Source organism: Syngnathus scovelli, chromosome 18, assembly GCF_024217435.2.
Source record: "Syngnathus scovelli strain Florida chromosome 18, RoL_Ssco_1.2, whole genome shotgun sequence".
NCBI lineage: Eukaryota > Metazoa > Chordata > Actinopteri > Syngnathiformes > Syngnathidae > Syngnathus > Syngnathus scovelli.
The window spans coordinates 6,500,911-6,514,368 of record NC_090864.1 but is presented as its reverse complement, the minus strand read 5'-3'; the positions used below and the strand labels follow the sequence as shown (position 1 = coordinate 6,514,368).

The 13,458-nt window shown below is 45.1% G+C and overlaps 1 protein-coding gene and 1 long non-coding RNA gene across 2 annotated transcripts in view; both read right to left on the bottom strand.

Annotated features, from left to right (window-relative positions):
* The window catches only part of LOC125986308 (uncharacterized), a 50,820-nt gene that overhangs the window by 32,776 nt on the left and 4,586 nt on the right, over positions 1 to 13,458 (bottom strand). The window contains exons 7-10 of the mRNA XM_068648816.1: positions 12,814 to 13,134; positions 12,444 to 12,719; positions 7,743 to 8,033; positions 6,265 to 6,372 (exon numbers count right to left, since the gene is read on the bottom strand). Of these exons, the coding sequence (XP_068504917.1) occupies positions 6,265 to 6,372; positions 7,743 to 8,033; positions 12,444 to 12,719; positions 12,814 to 13,134 (996 nt within the window). The remainder of the gene's footprint in view (positions 1 to 6,264; positions 6,373 to 7,742; positions 8,034 to 12,443; positions 12,720 to 12,813; positions 13,135 to 13,458) is intronic.
* LOC137839654 (uncharacterized) lies at positions 11,750 to 12,437 on the bottom strand. The gene is made up of 2 exons (XR_011085693.1): positions 11,937 to 12,437; positions 11,750 to 11,858 (listed from the first exon to the last, which is right to left on the bottom strand). It is a non-coding gene; the product is annotated as an uncharacterized lncRNA (long non-coding RNA).

Below are 13,458 nucleotides of genomic sequence, written 5' to 3'. Positions count from 1 at the left end.
CAGCACATTGGTGAGCAGCAGAGAAGCGTTCCCTTTGGGGATGTTCTCCTTGAACAGCGAGGTGCGGCCCCTGAAGTGCTGGTCCTGCTCCTGCAGCTGGTCTTTCTCGTAGTAGAAGGAATGAACCTGGAGTTTGCTTGGTGACTCCCGCTTCCAGTGGATGACCACGTCATCTCCAATGGGAAAGTTGGCCTCCAAAAGGCAGGGCGTCTTCCAGCGACACCAGACGTTACGGTTGCCTGCAAAAGGTCCGCGCAATCAGGTCAGCAATGCAATGTCACACCAAATTCCTTCTGATGACATGCCCGTGTCGAGCACCTGAGCTGGAACTCAGTGACGGCTAAGTAAGCAAACATAATATTCACCAAGATGCTCCGTGAGGGAAGCCCCCCTCCCCCCCACCCCACAGCAGCTGTTTCCGTTCCACCACTTGTTCTCAAACGCCTTACTCCCAACACTCCCATTGTTAGGGTTTTCCAGGTTATCTTTATCGTAGGATTATGTTGGAGTGCAACAGGTAATAAATACCTTACCTTGTCCTCCTTATCACAAGGTCATAAAACATCCCCTGACATGTTTAGACTAGAGGGCAAGGGCTTTAGCCAGCCTACCCATACCCCCACTCTGTTCCTCCTAATAAATATGCCCTTGCAGGAAGGAGACTTTTCAGATTTCATTCCTGTAGCGAGTGATCTCTCCACCTGCAGGTGTCTAAAAGAACTTGCCTTGTCTCTGTGTGGTTCTTGCAAAATAAGTTGGAGTGAGCAAATCTCTAACATTTTGGTGCCGAAACCCGGGACCCTCATACCCATCATCTGGCTGACGGAGGACGACGCGCTGTACACCGTCGACGGGCCAGCGTCCACTAGCCGGACCTGGTAAAGAAAGACCTGGGAAGGAAATTCTTCGCTGGGCCAGCATCTTAGGTCTGCCTTCGTCTGACGGAGGTGGATTGACGGGACCCGGCAGTGCAACGAACCAGGGGACAAGTAAGTTAAAGGCTTGAAATTGTGTTGTGTTGTTAAACGCGTAACACATAGAGGTGCACGGGAGATAGCTTGGGTTCAAGTCCCAGTGGAAGAAACAGGCTAAGAAAGGCAGAGCTTCTTTTTCGTTCATCGAAGAAGTGTGTAGACTCTTCTTTGTCTGTTTTTCCGAGCTGAGGGATCTGGCTTGGGTTAAAGTCCCAGTGGAAGGAACGTGCTAAGAAACACGGAGCTTCTTTTTTGTTAATCAAAGAAGGGCGTAGATTTTTCTTTGTATGTTTTTCCAAGCCAAAGAATAGCTTGGGTTCAAGTCCCAGTGGAAGAAACGGGCTAAGAAAAACAGAGCTTCTTTTTCTTAATTGAAGAAGGGCGTAGATTTTTTCTTTTGTCCGTTTTTCCAAAGCTGTTTGGGAGGGTTTTACACCCATCCCTGGATAGGCCTAAAAAAGCGCTGGAGTTTGTGTGATTGAGTGTGTGACTGGTAGGATAAATTGACTAAGAAGCAGTTCTAGCATTGATCCACGGCAATAATACAGGCTAGTAATGTGTTGAAAGGTCAATTTAAACCTGCATTGAGGATCCTCAAAGACATAATTAAATAAATAAGTAATAAATAAGTAATAATAATAATAATATTTTTGAGAAAATAAATTGTATAACCTAAAATTACTAGAATTAAGATGGGAAATAAAAACGGTAAATCTCTACCTCTTGACGGAGATGAGAAGTACATGGCGAGTAGATTTCTTAATTGTATGCAATATATGCCAAAGTGGAAGAAAAAGTATGGAGTAAAAGGGAAGTTGAGAGTTGAAGTGTGGAAGATAGTAGTTGATGTTTTAGAAGAGAGTGTGGATAAACAGAAAAATGGACTGAAAAAGAAAAGAAAAGAAAGAGAATTGGATTGTGCTAAAGTGTGGTTGAAAGCTTCACAAGAGAGAAAAGAACAAATCCAAAAGACAAAAGATAGAAAGATGAAAGGTGATGAGGCTGAGACTATGTTTGTCAGGCCGGAAGACAATGAGGCCGGAGTGCGCAGGCGCACTGCCGCGGCCACGGCTCCCGCCGACGCTGAAGGCGCAGCTCGAGCAGAGGAGCAAGAGGGGCCTTCCGCTCGTACACAAAACTTGTATCCAAGCTTAACAAACCTGCAGCCCCCCCCCATATAACAGCAAAAGAAGTCAGGGTCACATTACTAGAAGTCCTGTACAAACAAGAAGTTTGACCACTGCTGCTAAATTTTCTCAAAATGTAGACAATGTTGATACAGGCGCCAAACCCTATTGTAGGGGAAGGCCAACCCCCACATACATATGTTTTCCGGCCATGGACTCTGGAAGAGGCAAGAAAAGCAGTTGAAGGGGTTACCCCTGTTGCTGAAGACCCAGATATATGGGCAGAGGACATGGCTGGAATTATACATTCCTATAGACTGAATGGACATGAGGCAGGAGAAGCTGCAATGTCCTCCTTGGGAAAAGACTGGGCAAAGGTAATTATACAGGTAGAAATAATCAAGGGCCTTTTCCCTATCCCGTTGAGGGAAATCAATTGGGAGGGGAGTATGCAGCACAATGGAATGGTCTTGTGCAAAGAGTGCGAACTATATTTCAAAGACGAGCGAATTATGGTCATTTGGCAGGAATAAAACAGAAGCCTGGCGAAGATACTGATGATTTTCGTTTGAGATTTGAAAAAGAATTCAGGGTGCATAGTGGCATCCCATTCAATGATACAGCTGAGAGTGCTTATCAACAACAGCTTAAAAATGCGCTCCTCACTAATTTCCGCCCTGAAATAGGCAACTGGGTGAGGAAACATTTGGTGCAAGTGTGACAACAACTATGCAATGGGCCAGACATGCTGAAAAAGTGATCAAAAAAGGCAAAAGTTCTGATGTATTTCATCTAGATAATGATGATGATGAACTAGATGAAGATACAACAGTCTTCTTCCAAGGGTCCCAGCTAGGCAGAGGGAGAGGTAGAGGCCAACAAGGTCACAGGGCGCCATATAAATCAAAACCCCCATCAGATACAAACTGTTGGAACTGTGGGAAACGAGGACACTTTGCAAGGGAGTGTCGTTCTCCAAAACAATATCAATCAAAGGGTGCAGGGAGGGGCAGAGGAAAGGCCAAATTCTCAGCATGACTAGACCCCCCCCCCCTTTGACCCCTGGTGCTCCTATAGAGGAAGAAATAGTAGATGTCCATACAGCATGGGACATTCTGAGTACATTAAAAGAAAAACCATATGTTACTCTAAACATTGGAGGCAGTGATGTTGAGTTTTTGTGTGATACTGGGGCTTGTAAAACCGTGATAAAAACTAATGTCCCAAATCTAAAGGCCTCCCAAAATACTATTTGGGTGAAATCTGCTGATGGGCAGGTACACAAGGAGAGTATCTCTAATCCAGTTGAAGTGAGAGATAAGGAAACTGGAAGCATGGCTTCAGTTTTGATTGTCCTATCCCCAAAATGTCCCATAAACCTGCTGGGACGAGATCTGATGACTCGGTTGGGAATTGCAATAATTCCAGTAAAGGGTGGCATGCGAGCATGTAGAGTGAGAGATGTGGACTCATATGCTGCACAAGCAGGTGAACAGATTTGCTGCTCCTATGCCATCCCTCCTGAACGAAATCCTAAACTCCCAAGCAGATTGCTGAGTGAAGCTCGAAAACAATTGTCCCAACCTGAATCAGAAATGACTTGTAATGAATTACATGTCACCATGAATATTCTCACTGATCCACAAGATGACTATATTGGAAGTTTTCTCAGCGACACAGAAGTAACTTTAACAATCACTGCTCTGTACACTGATCGCAGGTCATTTGCAGCTGCTGCTGTGCTCCTGCCCGCTACTCAGAAAGACGGATACAAATTGTCGGCTGTACCCCACATCTCATTGTTTAAACCTCACAGTATAACGTGGGCAGATGTGGGTTCCCGAATTAAACTTGCTGGATCTGTGACTGATTATGAGGACAAAGGTGATGGGTGGAGCTACAGTACCAGTTGTGACGTGTGGAAGCAAACAGTGTGTGAAGTAGCTGTAGGCAGAGCAGGCGCTTGTGCGCTTCCCTGACTAGTTGACATTTATTTGAATGAAAAGGAGGAGGGGGAATTGGCTGGGCTTCCTGAAAAACTGTGGACCAAGGGCCCATCTGATGTAGGACTTTTAAAATCCATTTCCCCAGTACAGATCAAACCAAGATCAGAGTGGCGTCCAAGAGTTAAACAATATCCTTTAAAACAGGAGGCAATGAACGGGATTGCCCCTGTTATAAATGATCTTTTGACAGGAGGAATCATTAGGGAGTGCTCGGATTCTCCTTGCAACACTCCCATTTTTCCAGTCCAAAAAAACTACGGCCCACGGGCCACATCCGGCCCACGGGACCGTTTAATCCGGCCCGCCAACCCTAAATAAATTGTATTATTAAACTTTTTTTTTTGGGTCATTTTGCCTGCAATGACTGCGTTTCCCCAATAGATGCGGAACCACTCGCCTGCGCATTTACTACCAGAAGCCGTGTCAGAAAGCTCGGTGCACACTCACAAGTGCGTGTACGTACTCAGTAGTACGGAAATGGCGCAATCTCGCTCTATTTGTCTCAGTGCCGAATTTAGAGCGTGGGCTGTGACGACAGCATTCTTGTAATTTGCGCGCCGAGCTTTCGGATACAGTTTTACGCTAAAGCCACCCACAAACCTTCCCCTGGAATCCTTCCATTAAAATGAGTCGCCCAAGGAAAAGCAAGGTGGACACTGAGTGCCGAGTGTTTAAAAAGAGTGGCCAATTTGGCTCGACGTACGCGACGTGACGTTCAGCCACATAAACATCAACCCGTCACAGATCTAGGTAAACGGACCAACACCTCGGATCTCTCCTAAGAATTGCCACAACAAATTTTACTCTAGACTATGACACACTAGCAAAAAAAGGGAGACCACTGAAAATGAAAGGGAGGCTTTCAAGTTTGTTGTAAAAAAAAATGCATTTTGAATATGATCTGTACAAATAGCAGGGATTGAAACTAGCGACCATTCTCATTTTCAAACAATGCAGGATGCTCAAGGACATTGATGCACCACCTGTTTGTGACTAATCTTAACCTGTAAAGTTCTTAAGGCTTACTTTAAGGAAGTGTTTCCCGTTTCCTCACCTCTGTTACCAGGTGTTTGTGAGTTAAAACTCTGCTCTGATTTTCAGATACCCCTCACCGTGTTGCCGTTTTGATTACTTTATTTGGATGTATGCTTTCACCGATTCTTCAAGATGATATATTTGGTCAGAATGTTTGCCGTTTGATGTGATCTCATAAGATAAACATCTTTCATTAATCTGACCTGCAGAGAATGTTATTCATAATAACAGTGTCGTATTTTATGAGAATCACTGATAGCAGTTTTTTAGGGATTTTTTTTTTTTTTAATGCTGTTAATAAATGCATTTGTTTTCAAAAAACTTTTTTTGAATATCCATGCTTTACTAACTACTAAAGGCCAAAACCTTTTATGCAATGACCTTTACAGGTCGTTTATATTACTTCACACAAACACTACATCCATCTGCTCCTGGTTCGGCCCCCCGGTCAAAATTTAGAACCTAATTCGGCCCGCAAGTCAAAAAGTTTGCCCACCCCTGTTCTAGTGCGTGTCCGGTTCAATATGCAACTTTAGCAGACATCACTTCATACAAAATGTCTTTACAATAGAAACATAGTTCAGTGTGTGGAGGGGTGGGGTCGGGGGTCACGATGGTCCAGTCTGTTCGTTGTTGCCTCTGGCAGGAAGTTGGTTGCTCATCTCACTTTCACCCTCGACGCCTGAAAATCCAAAGGATAATGTACATTCAATATTATTTTATGCAACTAAATTTAGTCCCAATAGGTATCTAATTGACATCTGAATTGCTTCCTTGATTTTTTGTACTAATTTAAATTACTAAATTTAATTACTAATTTAAATTCGATGGTCATTGATGGAAAAACCAGACATATTTTACAATAAAGATGAAAACAGCAACTTATTTTTCCCGTGTCTTTTCAGGGTTGTCATTGCTGGACAACGCAATGGCCCCGCTTAGTGCTCATAAGTGAGTATTTTCATCCTCTACTCTTGTACCTATGACCGAGTTCAGCTCGATCTCCTCCTCAGGGTCACGTGATGAAGATTCTGTTGCATTTCCTAAGACACACACACACACATTGTGAGCATCACACATAGATGCACACACACACATGCTCGAGGGTTGCCGTGGCCTCACCTCGCATCTTCAGGTAAACCAACATGGCTGCCAGTACCAGGACTTTCAACGCCACTACCAGGTCAACGATCCACCAGTATGACGTCTGCAGCGAGGTGCTCCGATTGGCTGCACAAAGACACACACACACGAGTTCAGGCAGACCGGACATGATGTTGATGTTAGCGCCGCCTTGCGTTCATCAGTGGGCGAGTTGATGGCGACGTCGGAGCAGGCTGCCAAACAAGGCCATTACCTTTCTTTCAAATAGACCTTGAACAAATCTTAAGCAGTTAATTGCAGTCTAGTAAATGATTATTGAAATACAGTCCAGGCTTTCATTTCCTTGAAGCGCTTTCAACGTTACATTTTATCTGTGATGTGTAAAGGAAAATGTGCTTTCGGCAGTTTGCAAACATATGTTTTAAGGTTGTGTTAAACTTATAATCATATTAATATCTAGTATTAGAGTGCTCGTGTGGATTGGTGGGGGGTGAGGAATGTGCAGACAAACTGCATGAACTTGTTTTCTTCAAAGTGTTGTGGAATAGGCCCGGATAGGGAGTACCGGAGGAGACCATCTCAAGGTCGGTTAGGAACAAGAACAACAGCACGTCTATGAGACCGGCCTTCGAGGGAAAAACCCAACTGTCTGACCTCAGCGACACCTGGACCGGGGAGGAGATGGCCATCGACCAATCATCTCACAATATTTTGCATGCTTTAATATTCATATTGTGTTTCTTTAAAACTGGGCAACCCGGAAGAATGTGTCGTCTTTTGGTGGTCACAAAAACGCACGAGTTTTAGTGTGAGGGACCCGGGACCCAGGCCTGTATTAGTGCGCTTTGTCAGGAATAAATAATTGGTAAATTTGGTCTGATTGATCTACTGGTCTTCTCTTTGACAGAACGAACTCGCAAAATTGTTAGGTGCGCCAGTGTGTGGATTAGGACATAGCAATTTATGTGTTAAGTGTTGATCGCAATTTGGAGTCAGATCAATAACTAGAATCCGTAACCTAACATGTGTAACAGACTTTGTACCAGTCAGCTCCTTGCTCCAACTGAGTGTTTCCCAACATGTTTTTAGCCACCTCATACTTTTTCATTGGAGAAAAGCTTGAGGCACACCAACAAAAATCTGTCAAGTATATTAGTATATTACAATAGAAGACATTTTAAATGTCCTATATATGCCTATAAATAGAGAGTGGGATCATTGAATAAAAAAACGTCCTGTTTTTACTTTTTTTAATATAAAAGTGCGTTTAAAAAAAAAAAAAGGTTTTAGACAGGAATAAAGTATTGAAAGTGATGGTGATTAAAATTGAAAAGAATCAACATGACTTTGACATCAACATGACGCTCAACGTGACGCCGGCCGCGTTGGAGCGCACTGTAACAGAACGAGTGAGATGTTTTGGCAGGTTCCGTTTTCAGAAGCTCAGAGGAACCATGTTTTTGTGGATGCTGCAAGGTATCTCGGCAGGAACTCACCGTCCTCCGTCCCCGTCACGGTCAGTAGGATGTCCTGAAGGCGCGTCTGTGTGTTGTTGCTGAGCGTGCACGTGTATGTGCCGCTCTGGTCAGCGCTCAGGTGGTACAGGTTGAGGGCGCCCGCCTCGGACACGTCCTTCACGTGCTCCTTCCAGTCGCTGACGATATGGAGTTTGTGTCCGGCGGACCTATTGGCGATGACGTTGCTGCGGTTGAACGTCCATTCGAGGCTGCTCGGGTGAGAGACGGGCGCACACTCGATGCTCGTTTCTGCGACGGAAATGTCCAGAACTGGAAGGAGGCATTTAAAGTTTGTCAGCATGTGCGGTGGGCAATTGAAATGCCCCCCCACCGGGTGAGTGTCTCACTCTTTTTCCTCCACGTGATTCTTTGGCTGCTGTTGCTGGTGCTGACATCACAGATGTATTCCAGGTCGGGGTGGGCGTCGCCCGCCAACGCCAGCGAGCCATTGATGTTGTAAAGCTGCGTCTGCGTCTCTTGCTGGACCTGGCTGCTGTTGCGGAGGGCGTCAGGCAGCGCCGGCTCTGTGGACCAGCGCAGTTCGGGTCGAGGGAAGATTCTGCCCGAGCTGCAGATCAGCTGATCCTCATCGTCGGGACGGAAGCGGATTGAAGTGACCGCAGCTGCAAAGGGACGCCATAATAGGACAACGTCCACTCGCTTCCATTCCATTCGTGAACGACCTCTGATGTACTGGCTTGTGGACTCACCTTCCACGTTGAGCTTGATGAAGGACCTCCACTGTCCCGTGAGTGTTCCCACATAGCACATGTAGGTGCCTTCATCTGCAACCAGCACATTGGTGAGCAGCAGAGAAGCGTTCCCTTTGGGGATGTTCTCCTTGAACAGCGACGTGCGGCCCCTGAAGTGCTGGTCCTGCTCCTGCAGCTGGTCTTTCTCGTAGTAGAAGGAATGAACCTGGAGTTTGCTTGGTGACTCCCGCTTCCAGTGGATGGCCACCTCATCTCCGATGGAAAAGTTGGCCTCCAAAAGGCAGGGCGCCTTCCAGCGACACCAGACGTCACGGTTGCCTGCAAAAGGTCCGTGCAATCAGGTCAGCAATGCAATGTCACACCAAATTCCTTCTGATGACATGCCCGTGTCGGGCACCTGAGCTGGAACTCAGTGACAGCTGAGTAAGTAAACATAATTTTCACGCAGAGGCTCCATGAGGGAAGCCCACCCCACAACAGCTGTTTCCGTTCCACCACTTGTTCTCAAACGCCTTACTCCCAACACTCCCATGTCGCTCTCTAAGTACTTCCAGCATGAGCAACATTCAAATAGCTTTGTGTTATTAACATTCATTTCAATATCTGATTCTAAATGAAATGCCACTGAATTGTTAAAAATTGTTAAAAGCGAAAGTATGTATTAAATATGTATTACTCGGTTTGTTTACTTGGCACAATGAGAGAAAAAAAGGTTTCCAGGTTTTATTAACTTTGAAAGTAAATCAAATAGCGTAAAAATGAAACTGAAAATAGCTTCAAGGCCAGCTTGATAATGACAACCTCATATGGTCTGAGACAACAGGTCAAAAACCAAGCCAAAAAAAATGCTACATTGAATCGTATGATATTTTTCTTATCATGAATTTCCTCAATTTCCCTATAACGGGTAATTAAACGAGTGAGAATTACCACATTATAACGCCATGTTGAACTTTTTTTCTGGTGTGGCATAAAATATAAGCTATACATACGTACATCATAAAAAAGTATATGTTTGTCTCGTTCCACTTTACCTCCAATGACCAGACGCCATAGGACAGTGACCACCAAAAAGCCCACCGCAGCAGTGCCGCTACTCTTCATCATCACGCTTTTCTCATTGGTGCCGAGTACCCAAACTGGTCCACCAGCATTCCCCGTGGCTGGATAAGAGCTCTCAAAATACGAGGGTCAAAGTCTTCTGCCCCCCCCCCCCCCCCCCCCCGCTCACATGTCGTGAATACCTCATTGGCGTTCACACTCACGCGGACTTTGTTTTACAGCAGCATTGCCAATCACAAAACTATAAACTGCTCATGGTAAACTTTGAAGTCAGTGGGAGGTCCAAAAATGAGAGATACACAAAACTCAAAACTGCTCAGCACCGTGCCTGGTGGGGCGGTACTCGAGAGCCACCCTGGTGTCCCCCTCCTAATTAAGCGTTGTTAGGGATACGCAATCTCACAAAACTGAACACGCTCCTCAGATTTTTGGCTATGTTTTTACTGTCCTTTCAAAATCAGTCAACACGCAGCCATTAATTTTCAAATTGCAAAAGTGAGTACCGTAATTTCCGGCGTATAAGCCGCACCAGCTAAAATTCGGGGATATTTTAGTTTTTTTTCTTACATAAGCCGCACCGGACTATAAGCCGCACGTGCACACGAGTTTTTTACAAAGAAAGACAGTACACAGAAAGCCTTTTTGAAGTTTGAATAACATGCTTTAACATGTCTTTCTAAACATTGCCTGTGACGCGGCAGTAATACCGCAGCAACACGGAAGTAACACAGCACTAATAGGGTTTGATTAAATAAAACATACCGGTAAAAGTCACTGAGACGCGGCGGTAACACAGCAGCAAAACGGTAGCACAGCATTAACAGGGCTGGTTAAAATAAAAGTAAACAAAAGAGCTTCATCGTCTTCATCTTCCTCCTGTGCACTGAAACCGTCGAAGTCTTCCTCCTCAATTTCCGATTGGAATAGCATTAGATATCCTTCGCCACACACTTTCTCAGTATCTCTTTCGTCGTCGTTTTTATCCATTTCTTCTAGCATTTCCCATGATGAGGGTCTGTTCATGCTAATCTTATTCATGCACGAAGCGCTAAATTACATTATGCTAAATTACATTGTACTAGCGAGCGATACGTATAGCTCCAGAGTAGACGGGACCACGAAATAAAGAAAAGGGTGCCGCAACACAATGTCATCAACATCGACTGCCTTTAGCTTAAAAGCGGCATCATATGCATTTCTTTTGTCCCCCATAATGACGGTTTGTGTATAAAAGCTTCCTTTCAGTAATGTCAGTCTTGATCGCGTTCTGCGTGATGCGCGAAATGTTGTAAACACAAACTCTTCTTGTAAACGTATGAGCACCTTATAAAATATACAGTAAAAGCTACAAAACAAATTGAGAAATAACTCGTTTTCAAATCAGACAAGTAAAAACTGGTCAAATATTTAAAAAAATATACGTATATTATTAAACGTGAAAACAATTTACAATTCTAGTAATGACACGAATTAGAAGCACAACTTGTTTTCGCGGGCCACATAAAATGATGTTGCGGGCCAGATATGGCCCCAGGCCTTGAGTTTGACACCTGTGTTCTAGTCCGTGTCTGGTTCAATATGCAACTTTAGTAGACATCACTTCATCCAAACATAGTTCAGTGTGTAGAGGGGTGGGGTCGGGGGTCCCGAGGGTCCAGTCTGTCCGTTGTTGCCTCTGGCAGGAAGTTGGTTGCTCTTCTCACTTTCACCCTCGACGCCTGAAAATCCAAAGGATAATGTACATTCAATATTATTTTATGCAACTAAATTTAGTCCCAATAGGTATCTAATTGACATCTGAATTGCTTCCTTGATTTTTTGTACTAATTTAAATTCGATGGTCATTGATGGAAAAACGAGACATATTTTACAATAAAGATGAAAACAGCAACTTATTTTTCCTGTGTCTTTTCAGGGTTGTCATTGCTGGACAACACAATGGGGCCACCTAGTGCTCATACGTCAGTATTTTTAACCTCTACTCTTGTACCTTTGACCGAGTTCAGCTCGGTCTTCTCCTCAGGGTCACGTGATGAAGATTCTGTTGCTTTTCCTAAGACACACACACACACACACACGCACACGCACACACACACACACACACACACACACACACACACACACACACACACACACACACACACACACACACACATTGTGAGCATCACAGATGGATGCATCCACACATGCTCGAGGGTGTCCGTGGCCTCACCTCGCATCTTCAGGTAAACCAACATGGCTGCCAGTACCAGGGCTTTTAACGCCACTACCAGGTCAACGATCCACCAGTATGACGTCTGCAGCGAGGTGCTCCGATTGGCTGCACAAAGGCACACACACACACGTGAGTTCAGGCAGACCGGACATGATGTTGATGTTAGCGCCGCCTTGCGTTCACCAGTGGGCGAGTTGATGGCGACGTCGGAGCAGGCTGCCAAACAAGGCCATTACCTTTCTTTCAAATTGACCTTGAACAAATCTTAAGCAGTTAATTGCAGTGGAGTAAATGATTATTGAAACACAGTCCAGGCTTTCATTTCCTTGAAGCGCTTTCAACGTTACATTTTATCTCTGATGTGTAACAGACTTTGTACCAGTCAGCGCCTTGTTTTCATCCACCTCATACTTTTTCATTGGAGAAAAGCTTGAGGCACACCACCAACAAAAATCTGTCAAGTATATTAGTATATTAAAATAAAAGACATTTTAAATGTCCTATATATGCCTATAAATAGAGAGTGGGATCATTGAATAAAAAAACGTCCTGTTTTTACTTTTTTTTGTATAAAAGTGCAGGTTTTTTAAAAAGGTTTTAGACAGGAATAAACTATTGAAAGTGATGGTGATTAAAATCCAAAAGAATCAACATGACTTTGACATCAACATGACGCCCAAAGTGACTCACTAGTTTTCCTCCACGTGATTCTTTGGCTGCTGTTGCTGGTGCTGACATCACAGATGTATTCCAGGTCGGGGTGGGCGTTGCCCGCCAACGCCAGCCAGCCATTGATGTTGTAAAGCTGCGTCTGCGTCTCTTGCTGGACCTGGCTGCTGTTGCGGAGGGCGTCAGGCAGCGCCGGCTCTGTGGACCAGCGCAGTTCGGGTTGAGGGAAGATTCCGCCCGAGCTGCAGATCAGCTGATCCTCATCGTCGAGACGGAAGTGGCTTGAAGTCACCGCAGCTGCAAAGTGATGCCATGATAGGATAACGTCCACTCGCTTCCATTCCATTCATTCAACGACCTCTGATGTACTTCAGGTGGCTTGTGGACTCACCTACCACGATGAGCTTGATGAAGGACCTCCACTGTCTCGTGAGTGTTCCCACATAGCACATGTAGGTGCCTTCATCTGCAACCAGCACATTGGTGAGCAGCAGAGAAGCGTTCCCTTTGGGGATGTTCTCCTTGAACAGCGACGTGCGGCCCCTGAAGTGCTGGTCCTGCTCCTGCAGCTGGTCTTTCTCGTAGTAGAAGGAATGAACCTGGAGTTTGCTTGGTGACACCCGCTTCCAGTGGATGGCCACGTCATCTCCGATGGGAAAGTTGGCCTCCAAAAGGCAGGGCGTCTTCCAGCGACACCAGACGTTACGGTTGCCTGCAAAAGGTCCGCGCAATCAGGTCAGCAATGCAATGTCACACCAAATTCCTTCTGATGACATGCCCGTGTCGAGCACCTGAGCTGGAACTCAGTGACGGCTAAGTAAGCAAACATAATATTCACCGAGATGCTCCGTGAGGGAAGCCCACCCCACCCCACCCCACAGCAGCTGTTTCCGTTCCACCACTTGCTCTCAAACGCTTAATTACTCCCAACACTCCCATGTCCCTCTCTAAGTACTTTCAGCATGTGCAACATTCAAATAGCTTTGTGTTATTGACATTCATTTCAATAACTGATTCTAAATGAAATGCCACTGAT